At 40.4% G+C, this 12,266-nt stretch overlaps 1 protein-coding gene across 5 annotated transcripts in view; it reads right to left on the bottom strand.

Annotated features, from left to right (window-relative positions):
- LOC141940978 (SAM and SH3 domain-containing protein 1-like) overlaps positions 1–12,266 on the bottom strand; it is a 576,588-nt gene that overhangs the window by 47,656 nt on the left and 516,666 nt on the right. For 4 of the 5 annotated variants that reach the window (XM_074862910.1, XM_074862914.1, XM_074862913.1 and 1 more), the window contains 4 exons: positions 5,272–5,312; positions 3,653–3,739; positions 2,233–2,345; positions 515–616 (listed from right to left, as the gene is read on the bottom strand). In XM_074862910.1, the coding sequence (XP_074719011.1) occupies positions 515–616; positions 2,233–2,345; positions 3,653–3,739; positions 5,272–5,312 (343 nt within the window). The remainder of the gene's footprint in view (positions 1–514; positions 617–2,232; positions 2,346–3,652; positions 3,740–5,271; positions 5,313–12,266) is intronic. The other variant, XM_074862911.1, reaches the window with a different exon arrangement.

The raw sequence follows: 12,266 nt of genomic DNA on the forward strand, positions 1-12,266 counted from the left end.
AGCTGCAAAGTCTCTGGGCTGAGAGTTAGCAAATGCAGAGAGAGAACTGTTTGAAAGCAGCAGGCAGCTAGGACTTAGCCAGACTCTCATCTAGAATCCATCAACAAGGGCTAGGAAGGCCTGAGAAACTACTTCTCAATTACTGTGAATCAGCAAAGTGAAACAGTTCCCTCTAAGCAACCTAAAAAATCTTTTCTGTGCATTTTGGAACATGGGCATTTTTGCCTGGGATCACTTGTACTTCAAAAGTTCAGTGACAAAGGGCTGTATTTAAAAAAAATAAAAAAAAAGAGAGATTATACAATAAGCCTGTTAATGTCTACGACAACAGACCTTGCAGATTTAAAATCCATGTTAAAGATATTTTGCAGACAGAACATAGCATCACAAGGTCAAATGATACATTTGCTATGAAGGAAATCACCAGGTAAATCAGGATATTTCTGTACTGCAGTAAAAGAATTTAAATATTAAATGATACTGGGGAGCTATTATCAGAATGACAGGTACTTACATTACAATTGGAAGACCCATCAAATGTTGAGTAAGAACCATCAGCCCATTCTGTAGCATCTACAGTGCTCGACTGCCTGTGCTGGGCTTCATACTCTTTCAGCTGAAATTTGAAAAGACAGAGAGAACATTTCCCAGTGAGAAGAAGCTATCGGTCTTCATTAAAATAGCAAGAGTTAATGTCCTTTCAGGTTTTTTTCCCCACCCGTATGACTATGGAATGGGGAAAATCACAACTTTTGCACTGCATGTCTCACTTGTTCAAAATAAATTAGTTTTAGAATTGGAAGTTTTAATGACGAGAATTTTTTTTTTTTTAAAGGAAGTGATCTCTAAATACTAAATTTTGATGAACTGTCATTGGTAAAACATAAATTAACATCCTCACCTCAGAGGCACAATTTACAGCTGACAGACTGATTCACAATAGCCTGCCAATTTCTTTGATAAATAAAATGGTCTGCAGTAAAGACTAGGAACCATCTTTTATAATTTTAAAACAAAGGACCATCTTTCCTGTTTTCCAATAAAAGGCTTAAGACATAAAACCAATCCTACTTGAGTCAAACTGTTGAGAGGACCATCAAGAACCGATGATACTTAAAAAAAAAAGTTGCTGCTAGTAGCTCAGACCACTAGAGGCAAACAGTACCAGTACATATACGAACCATACAGATGCGGTACAACGCTCTCCCCCCAATTTTTTAACAGCAGAGAAGTAAAAGAATTCCCAATATTGCCATCCAGTAATTTTAGAATTTTGCTTTTTTTTTTCATGATGTGATTTTCAGCAAAGCAGTATTTTCTTCAGACAATAACATAACTTTATATTCCAGGATAATCTATTTCAAGGTGTAGTATGTCAGTATAGAAATTTATCTGAGTGCTGTGTTCCATCACAGTATTTTGCATAAGGCCACAAAATCAAAAGTGGTGTGGAAACTTTAACACTGACCTGTTGGCTCCTGAGCAATTAAAATCTCAGTCCTATTGCTGCACAAATATAATACCTTACAGTTATTCTTCTTGTGCTTTATTAACATTAAGATTTTGTAAGGAAACACTTGTGACAGCCACTGTGCTTATTAAACAACACATCTTTGCTGATTTAATGCCAAATGTCAAAAAGAGCTGAACATGATTTCTCAAAGGCTATTAAAACAAAACATCACCTTTTTGGCTAAGAAACAAGCAGAAGAAATGTTAGCTTAAATGTTAGTATTTTTTAAAGTTTTGATTGCTGAAAATTGAAGACTTCAATCAAACTGCCCTTCAGCCATTAGCAGCCAGAAAATAATAATATATGTGTTCTGAAACAAATAAGACAAGCTCAGCAAAACTTGAAGCATTCCTTTTAGTACTTAAACAAACGTATGAATATACATAACAAATAAGGGCTAGTATAGGTGAGATTCCTCTCCCTTCTTTTAGACAGCTGCAACGAAAATGTCTACACTTGAGCTTTTCTCTGATTAGCACCCTTTATTGCCAATGGAGAGAAGCAAATGCTTTGAGAATGCTTTTGGTTGAGCTAAATCTCACTTTTCCCCATAAACAAAAGAATTGCCATCTACTTTATGCTACCTAGTGCAATGTGACAAACAGGCCAGCTTTCTCCCCCTTCGCCTATGTTTTCTAAGCAAATGAAAACTCCAAATTGGTATATCCTACATCCTAAAACATGTTTCTCAAGGAAACTGAAGTATGTACATATCATACCCTAGCAAGTGCTTCCTCAATGGTGATCATCTTCTCTTTGACCATCATCATTAGCTGGATCCGTTCCTCATCACTCATCGTGATCTCACTGGCCACGTACCCTACATCCTCTCCTGCAGGGAAAAGCACAGAGATAAGCACGTCATGCACAGAGTAGGGTACAGTGAAACTGGATTTTACCCAGTGCTCTGAAATCTGGTTGCCACATGGATCTGGTGGCTAGAAAGAGACCCTCCCCAGAGCAGGCTCACAGTATGATTTCAAAGGACTGAATGATTTGGAAGTAACTGAGCAAGAAAAGGAAGTAAATTAGGGCTAGAAAACTAAAGTGACTTTGACACTGAAAGCAAGAGTGCATGACAAGGAGAAATAAAAAGTGACTGTCATCACACAGTTATTGACTCTGAAAGACAAGAATCAAAAGAGAAAGTGCTAATGCCAGAGAAATCCTGCACTCAGCCCTGTGGAAGCTGTCAAAGTGGAAGCCTTTTCAACAACGGCGTGCTGGGCCCTTCCAACTCTTTGCTGAGGACTGGCCACATCCCCCAAAATATCCAGGCTAGCTAAGTGGCCACTGAGCTGGCACACAGTAATGGATGTATTTGGGCTCTCAACTCCAGGACTTCTCCATTTGGTACGTACTTGGCATGTTAGCATGGACTATTAGAACTTGCCTTGAGAGCCAGCAAGGACCCACGCTTAACTGAGAGTGTAATTGTGCCCCTTTTTGACCTCTGAAGTGGACTCCTGTCATCTTTCACAATCCATCTGAACACTGACACGGTGACATGGAGGAGCATCTGTTTGCAACACAAGGATCTAACAGCTACACATGGGGAAACAGAACTTTTCTCTGTGAAGAGCAATACTTAAAGCAATGCACAGCTGCATCTTTTGGAGAAAAACTAGAGAAAGACACCTGACAGTTTAACTGGAACTGATCCTACATTTGCACTAGTCACCAGATGCACTTTTACTACTCTTTCTTGTAGCGTCTTCTCCTACAGTGAGAGGCTGGATTCAAGCCTAAAGCAAACAGGTCAAAGTAACCAAATGCCAAAGAAAGGAGAAACATATTTCTAATTAAAACAGAGCAGCATTTCTCTCATCAAGTCAGGATCAGAAAAAAAAAAAGCATCTTGTTCATTTACAGATATTACTTATAAATATATATCAACCGCATCACTTTGCATGTGTGCCATCACTGACAGTGAGGACCAAAGGCATCCCAGCCTCATGTCTGCAGTCTCACAGAATATGACTCTTCTTTCTGAGCCCTGTCACGATGAACCAAACCTGAAACACTTCCAGATCCGCAGACCCCCAACTGCCACACTGTTGTAAATGAATTTTACTCCTTTGTGAACCTGGCACCTTCTATTTTATATAGATAGGTTGTGTGTCCTTAAAAAAGATTTACCTTTTGAAGTCTGCCTCATTAATCCTTTCTGGTTCTTTCGGAAATTCTGCCAAAAAAACTTATTTTTCTTTTTCCAGTCTGCTTTCCCTAAAAGGAAAGTGGGGAGGGAGGATGAGGGGAAAGGGAAAAACAATTTCAGAAAGAAACAGTAGTTAGTAAAGGCTAGAGAAGCTTTCAAGCATTGAGTTGTATTTTCTAAGTCAAAACCAAAAAAAAAATCTCAAATTTTCATTTTTTCTTGATTTATTCTGTACTACAACTATGCTGATGTAGCTATTTCAGGGAAATGCACATTCTTTTATTATTGCCATGTTATAGAGGACTGAGATAAGCCAGTAACTTACATATCTTGAATTATAAACATAAAATATTTTACATTCATTTTGATATCTCTTGAGTTGTTAATGTCAAGTCTGGAAGTGTTATTGAAGTATTCTGTTGGTTTAGTCTCTTTAACTGAACCACAATTATGCAGCCTAAGCCACAACTCAGATAAGTGATTTTCTAGTATGTGTGTGCATATCTATACAGAAAAGAAATACTTTACATATATATAAATGCACTCACACATATGCACACACACACACATTCTGCTATGTGGCATGAGAAATTTTACGAGACCATCAACTACATTTGACTCTTGCTCTCTGTATGCCTGGACTGTACAAGGCTGGGTGTCCATGTCCATTAATATCAGATCTGCATATGGCTTCATGATGGAGAAGTAAATTATTTGTTCTAAAAGAGAAATGGGATCTGACTCAAGGTAGGGCATATAACTGTGTTCTGTTGAATTAACCAGGGCACATGCTATAAAGTTTATGCCACCTGCAAGAGAACATACTGTGCCTGATCTGGCAGAAATGCTACTGATAAAGAGCTACTTCGTCCCTGTGCTACTGAAAAATTCAAAGGAACACAGTTTACACTGTGCCACAAAGTTTCAGCATGTGACTATAGTATTTTGGATTTTGCCCTAGAATACCTAGAGCTGGGTTTACTGACTCTCTGAAATACAGATTAAGTTTAGACTGTGTGGAAATGTCCCTAGAAAAACATTAAAAGAAACAAACAAAAAAACCTCCCAGTTTTCCTTTTCCTCTCCAATGAGCAAAATAAAATTTCTCCAGCATTGTATCAGCTCAACTACTAAGTTAGGATAGCAATATGAACTAATTATAGTAAGTTTAAAAAAGTGAAAGACAATGGAAAACAAATACGTATGTAAGAATGCAAAATATTTCAGAAACAAAGGAAGAGACTCTGGTGTCACATGAATAAAAATAACAAAAAACCTCATTATTCACTGACGGTGGTAATTTTCAGAATACAAACGGATAGGCTAGCAGTGACCTAACATGCAGACATTTGAAATTCAATATAACAAGTCAAAAGATGCATATTTATCACATGACAATGCTGGTTGGGTAGTCTCAGTGAGCCCTGAGACACCCAGCATCTAACTTAGCGCAGCTGAGACTCGCCCTTCCCACACACACAAATGCTGCTGACTTCTGACAGCATTGTGTTTACTCAGCTCTTCACATCCCAGCACAAGCAAAACTCAAAACCCGTTTAAGAATTCTATGGGAGTAGCAAATAAAATGAAATATACTGACCTACAGAGCCTTCTTCCGAACTTGATTTATGAATGGAGAGCCTAGGACAAAAAAGAGAAATGGACTTATTGATGCAGGCTTCTCACATTTCACAGGAGCTGTCTGATTACAGTAAATTATAGTTTCCAAACAATATATCATGAGCTGTTTTCTCTTCTCTTTTCTTCCCAACACAGCAAGTTGAAAACAAAAACTGAACCCACTGGTCTGACCACAGTAACTGAGTTCCTCTCTTAAACATGCCTTTTGTGACCAGCATAGAAAAATATATACTGACAGCAACCTATGGTTAAAGGCAAAGGAGTCTAGGGATCCCTCAGAAAAATACTTTTTCACATACTTTTCTCCTTTCCATTTATAAAACAGTAATTTGGCTACCTTAGAAACTGCACTAGGATGCTGTATTTGTTTAGCTGTATAACAGTTTTCAGCCTATTTCATTTTTATCTGAAAATGCTTTATAAATATGCACTCATTAAACTTTCAGAAGCCACTGTGTGGAAGAGAGGAGTAGAGATTTAAAGACAAGGTAAAGAAAGCTTGTCCATACCCTATGAAATGCAACCACAGATGACTGGAGTCTACAGAGTCTTTCTCCCGCATCCCTTCTGTGTGCTTTCCCACCATTGTATAATTTCTTCCTCAAAAGCTAGCTGGGAGAGACTTATTTTAATGGAACATGGACTTTACAAACAACCCACTAAAATAGTAAGTAAATCTTTTGTTCTCAATCTTTATGTTCATTGAACCAATTTTCCATAATGGATTCCAACTCATTGCCAACGGTTCATTGTGGGATCTCTGATGAGACAACATCACCCCGCTTCATTGCCTTTTTTTCTGTCTGTATAAATGGGGCTAATAGAAATTACCAAATCTTGTATTGTTCTTTGAAGCCTTCCTATGGGAATTGCTATTTAACCACGCTGCACCAAGACAGCGAAATGACTTCTGCCAGCTTCAATGGCTTTGCTGGAGGCTCCAAGTGCAAAGCATTACGGCAGTGTCTTTGCCGAGAGCTCAGCCCCACGACGTGACAATGTCCTATTGTGCAGTGGCTGTACTGCAGCCATGCAGAATGGAAACACGCGTACCCCAGCATACCAAGAAGACCTCAAGCCAAATTGTTCTTTGAATGAGGCTGTATAATAATACACGCATGCTATACTCTTGTTGCTGTCCACAGTGTTTGCACAGGCTCCTTGCGTTTTCTGAGACCCCCAGAAGAGGGCAATGAAGAGTTTTTGATCGATTCAGTAAACCACTTGAAAGAAAATTTTGGTTCAAACCAGTTCAGGGTTTAGAAGATGTAAGCAATTACCGGCCAACGTTTTGTAAGCATGAAAAACATGCTCATCAATTTGCAAAGACACCATTAAAGGGGAAATGAGACAGTATGAAGTTTCAGTTTGATTTAGTAATTCATCTAGACAAGGAGGGTTTGGCACAGCAAAGCTCTGAAATGTAACCTACTTCAACCTCAGACCGATTAGAAATTTAATACAGCACAAACTGCAAACTAACTGAAGCAACCAAACTTTGATTTGTAGTGCACCAGGTGGAGGGAGACACTTAGCATTTTCCTTGCTGATAGTTTACCCTTGAAGGGGAAAAGTTAATGATATAGCTGATACGCCACCAAATGCTTAGTTTTTAAGAAGCCTAAATAACAAATTCAGGAGAAAAGGACAAACCCCATACTTTCTGGGTAAAAACTCCAGAAAAGCCAGTGTCAACATTTAAAGACTTTCAACAGGGCCAGAATTTCATCCAGACACTTAAAAGTAAGGTTGTCAGTGAGTATTTTTCTAAATAAAGATAAATTGGATAAAAAGTATGTGGACTTCTACATGAAGACAACTGAGTAAAAAGAAAGCTAAATTCTGTTGGAACTGACAGAATTAAGCCACTACATATTTTGCACCTGAGCACAGACCTCACCCATCAAGCAGCTGTTCTATTTATCTTAAATGAATTCAGTATCCATGAAATGCACCAAATCACTGTCCTTAGAAAATGAAATTTGTTAATGATCAGAACTCTGCCTCACTAGTGAATTCAGCCTCGAAGTGTAAAGGCAGTCTCTTGTGCTCTTCAGCCTCCAAATCCATTTTAATCCTTTTCTTCTCTTGTGCAGTTGCCAACAACGATGCAAGTAAGTAGCAGGTGTAGCGGCAGTGTTTGTGATGTGGACATCTGTTCACTGGGAATTAGCCTGAGGCCACCAACTTGTCACACACTGGCCTCCAAAGAAGGGGAAGAACAGTAGGAGAAAACTTCTGACACGCCTGAGCTAGAGGGTGTGAGGAGAAGAGTAGTATCCACAGCAAGCGGACCACCTTCTCATTTGTAACTGATTTAAGAACTATGCTGAGTTTCATCAGAGGATGCAAATTCCAATTATCATTTCATGCATTCCCTAAAGAGGAAATCTTCCATGCCTGGGCTGACCTTGAAATGGCTAACAGCTGGTCTGAAGAGATGGAAATGCTGACAAAATGTACCACACAGAGCCTGATAAGGCACTTGTTTTTTAGTTCCACCAGACAACTCTGACGCTTAAAAATCCTCAGTGAAATCAATCAAGTGCTTTACTTCCTAGATGTCTGGTGAAAAATTCCAGAGTACCTTGGAGTTGCTGTATGTTTGACTTGCCAATTACACTCCCTTACTTGGTTAAATCTGCAGCTCCTCTGTGAACGTGCACTGAAAGTGATTTGTGTGCTTCCATTCATAGACTGATAACTTGTACTGAAAGTTAATGATGCAGTGACACTTGGCAGAAGTTTCAGCATTGCGTGTCTGAAAGGGAGCCAAATGCCATTACTCCACTGTGGAGGCCTTAATTTTTGTTGTGGTCTGATGTACAACTTCATTAGCAAGCTTTCATATGAAACGTACTCCGTCACAGCATACAGCAGAAGAAAAGTACGGGTATACGTTCAGACAAGAAGGAAGAAAAAAAGATCTATGGCCAGAGGGAAGGAATACTTTCTTATCAACCCATAATCTCTGGAAGCGGACTGCAGAAGGAGTCAAAACTTTAATCCATTAATCTCACAAATTCAAAACCATCTCTAGGCCAATACTTGAAGCCTCTTGGAGCCAAACTGCTGAAATAAACAAATGAGGGGGGGAAAAAAAAAGCACAATAGATAATCTAAAAATGGAGCTACTTGGGGGAGTAACCAAATGTCTTAGAGAGATGCTGGGTTTCAGTGAAGTTTAGTAAATTACATCAGACCAATCAGTGATCAGTGACACAAAATTTAGTAGCAACAGCCGTACTGAAGAACCTGGACCAGGAACTAGCTGATTAGAAAGGCTGGTTTAACAGAAATTAGTTTACATTTAATGCTAAAACACACAAGTATGCAAACAGGACTGACACAGAAGTTTGTCTTTCAAACGCTGGAGGTTTGCAAATGCCAGAGTACTTGGGGATACCAGCTGAAGAAGGATGACTGAGAAAAAAAACAACACGTTAATCCTAAAAGACATAAGGATGGGAAATTCCAATGGCAGTACAAAGAATGAATATATATGGGAATACCTGTACAATCGTCATTACTCATGCTCAAGAAAGATTAATTCAAACCAGAAGCTGTAAAGAAAAAAGCTGTTAAAATAGTCAGGGAACCAGAGAGCTTATCTTACGAAAGAAAGCTAGAAAAGTTTTGCCTGTTCAGTCTGTCAAAATTGAAAGCTGCAAGAAGATTAATTTACTGCCCATTAATAAATCAGGCACAGGAACAAGTAGGCATAAGCTGGAAAAAAATGAGAAAAGAGGAGTTAACATTTCCTAACTATTTGGACAAACTTCCAACGGTAGGTAGAGAAAGGGAGGGCAGCTTTAAAAACTAACTGCTTTTAAGAAGATGCTTGAAAGATAGAGAACTGACCAGATGTCTTTGACAACAAAGATCTGGACATGACAACTGCCTCTGGAGGGCACTTCTGGTTCCTTTTGCAGCCTGTGGCTTTTGTGTGAACAATGGCAAAGCCAGGCATCCAAAGCAGTCTTTGAATCTATCTTTCCATAAAAGTGCTGCACTGGGAATGAGCCTTGCTATACCTAAGCCACCCCTCCCTTTTATAAATTAACCCTTGAATCCTGGAAGTTGGCTTCAAACTTGGAGCCCAAGGAAGAACCAATGCATGCATTTGCATCACAAACCAACTAAGACCATATCTGATTATTAAGATGGGTTTTAACTAGGCTGCACTGAGCTACTAGGCTACAGCTTTCCCTGTTAACTCTGGACTGATTCTGATCTCAAACATAAAAATCCTAGGGCTTATCTCGCATACAGAGTGGTTGATTTTACAAGAGACACAGTGATACTTGCCTCGAGATGTGAATGTGCTGGTACACCACAGAACTAGAAAAGGAAACAAATGACACGATGTGCTGCTTTCATGAATGCGCCTGTTGATTTTTGAAAGCTCATCATTCTCGAAACAGAACATAGGAACTGAGAATAACAGGATTTCTGATGGGTTTTTGTTTCAACACTAAGTATTTTAAATGCAGATGTGCTTTAACTAATGGCTGCATCTCATTTATGAACCATAAAATCCACAGGTGCATGCACCATCTGATACTGAAACCACTACTGTTATGATCTTCAATAAACTGATAGTGGCCCTCTTATTCCTTCCCAATCACTATTTATAGCCCATTGAGGAAAATGCTTTGAATGGGATTTTCAATCTACAAATATTATGCACATTCATAGCAGTGAATAAACCGATGCAAAAGCCCACTCTGGCTCTGCTGCAAAGCCATTTGGTTATCCGCGTGCATTAGAAATGGCCCAGTCACATAATTAGTATGAAAAACTGACAGACTTGTAACTGCTCCTGACTGAATACAAGATAATTTATCTAACCGGAGCTGGCACAGGAAAGAAAACGCGCCTTTGGTATTTTTATCAAATTTGCATGAACCTGAAGAGAAAGCAGGCCTGCAAGGTTCTGACCTTGCTGGCACCAGTGTGAGAAAGGGATGGAAAGCAAAGACGTTTCATTCAATTATCTTCTCATTAGGTTTCCATAGCAATGGCTCTTTAAGCAGGTCAAAACTTTCTCAGTGGAAACAAACACTGAGCTGCTCGTGGGCCCTGCATGTGCATGTATATTTTCTACCATCACCAGCATGAAAGTTACCACGTTGGTCCCATGGGCTCAGACTGGTGACTGGCAGCAGGCAGATGGGGCTACATCATGTATTTAATAACTGACTGGTTGGTCCCAGCCAGGAGGCAGATAATTGCCAGCTAAAAACCTCTTCGACAGCAAAGAGCAGTGCCCAACGTCCTGCACGCAACGCACCCCTGTTCCGCGTGCACTGTCGCTACGTGCCATGTCAACTTGCTGTGATGAGTCGGGCTTTCTTGTGAAAAGCGCCCTTCATGCTTCCTCGTACAAAATTACCAGGCTTGAAATCTTCTTCCAGCTACTCAAAGGCACACTGGTTTCCCTCCTCACGTGTCCCAGGCAGCGTTTGGCTGGCCTCACACTCCCATTGTGTGGGTTATTGTGGGAGTTTCCTGCCCTACTTCTCTTGAGGAGGCTGTTTAAAGGCAGCATGAATAATTTGGCTTTGACTAAATCAGGCGTCAAACAAGTGAAAACAGGGACGTACACATTCACTGATTCTTTTCGATTCCTGCAAGTCCGGGGTATAAAAAAAACATATCTGAAATGCAGACATCTCAAGTACAGCAAGCTCTTACTTCTTTTTCTTCCAGTATTTCTTTCCATTTTTAAACTACACAAAAGGAACAATTTATTCCGTTAGTAATTAAGTGCAGCCTTTAGCATCCTTGGTTTAGGGGATTTGTTTGTTTTCTGCTTTGTTCTTCTCAGTTTCTGCCTTCTTTCTGCCTCACATCCCCTGTCAGACTGGCAGCTCCTGTTTCTTTGCAGATGAGCTTTCAAATACCTGTCAAAGTTAATTTGGGCACCTTGAGAAGTTGCCAGAATCAAATGTGATAGAATGTAAGCCCCCCCATCCATGACCTGGAGGGACGATTTAATAACCTCCTGCATTCAAAGCTTGCCCTGCAGTTTGGATGCTGCAGGGGAAGAGGATTAGGAAATCTAGTGTTAAAAACTACTGGCAAAGGCCAGTAGCGTATCAAAGGGAGCAGAGTTGAGGCTTGCATGAACCCTTTTGCAAAATGAGAGCTCTTTTTAAAGAGACTGCTGCCTCCACTGAAAATCACTGTGGAAGATGGGAACACTGAACTGCAGGCACTCTCCCAGCCTTAGGCCGATTTGGAGTTCAAGTTTATACCACAGGACAGTGACCAGTTTTACTATGGCACATCCATTGCAGAAAATCCTTAAAAATAGATTCAGTTAACAGTCTCTCCTGCAGAGACAATAGCATGCAGATAGCAGCCACCTGTGGCCTCACTGGCTGCCTGCTAACAACCTCAGAGAAAGCTGTAAGGCCTGAGCAGCCTACAACTCTGCCTCTGACAATCTCAACAAGCCATCAGAGATCTGGCCAAACTGTATGAACTCAACATGTGAGGGCCAACATTTAAGATGTACGTCCTGCACACACAGAGAGGATGACAAAGACGTTCACTCTCAGAAGCAGCTGAAGCAGGGAGTTGAGGACACAGCTGCCAGAGGCACAGCAGCTCCCCATGCCGAGGGAATGCAAAGCCCCCGAGCAATGCTGCCTTGTGCCGCCTGCACCCCACATGTGCAGGCTTTTCTCCAGCACCTTCTGCTTGACAACTCTGTTTCTGCTCAGCTCCCTGCTCTGGCAGAGTCTGGGGTTTAGGTCCTAAGGATCACAGGGTTGAGAATGCTTAAACTGTAGTGTGCTGCAGGCTGAGGAGTACAGCAGGATGAACTGCAGTGCTTAATATGGAGTATGACCATTTACTTGTTTAGAAGTGTGCTCAAGGGGTACAGTTCAAGAAACAGCAGGTGATTCATGTAGGCAGTGACAATTTGTAACACCCACTGCCACA

The sequence above is a fragment of the Strix uralensis genome, chromosome 3 (genome assembly GCF_047716275.1).
Source record: "Strix uralensis isolate ZFMK-TIS-50842 chromosome 3, bStrUra1, whole genome shotgun sequence".
Lineage (NCBI taxonomy): Eukaryota > Metazoa > Chordata > Aves > Strigiformes > Strigidae > Strix > Strix uralensis.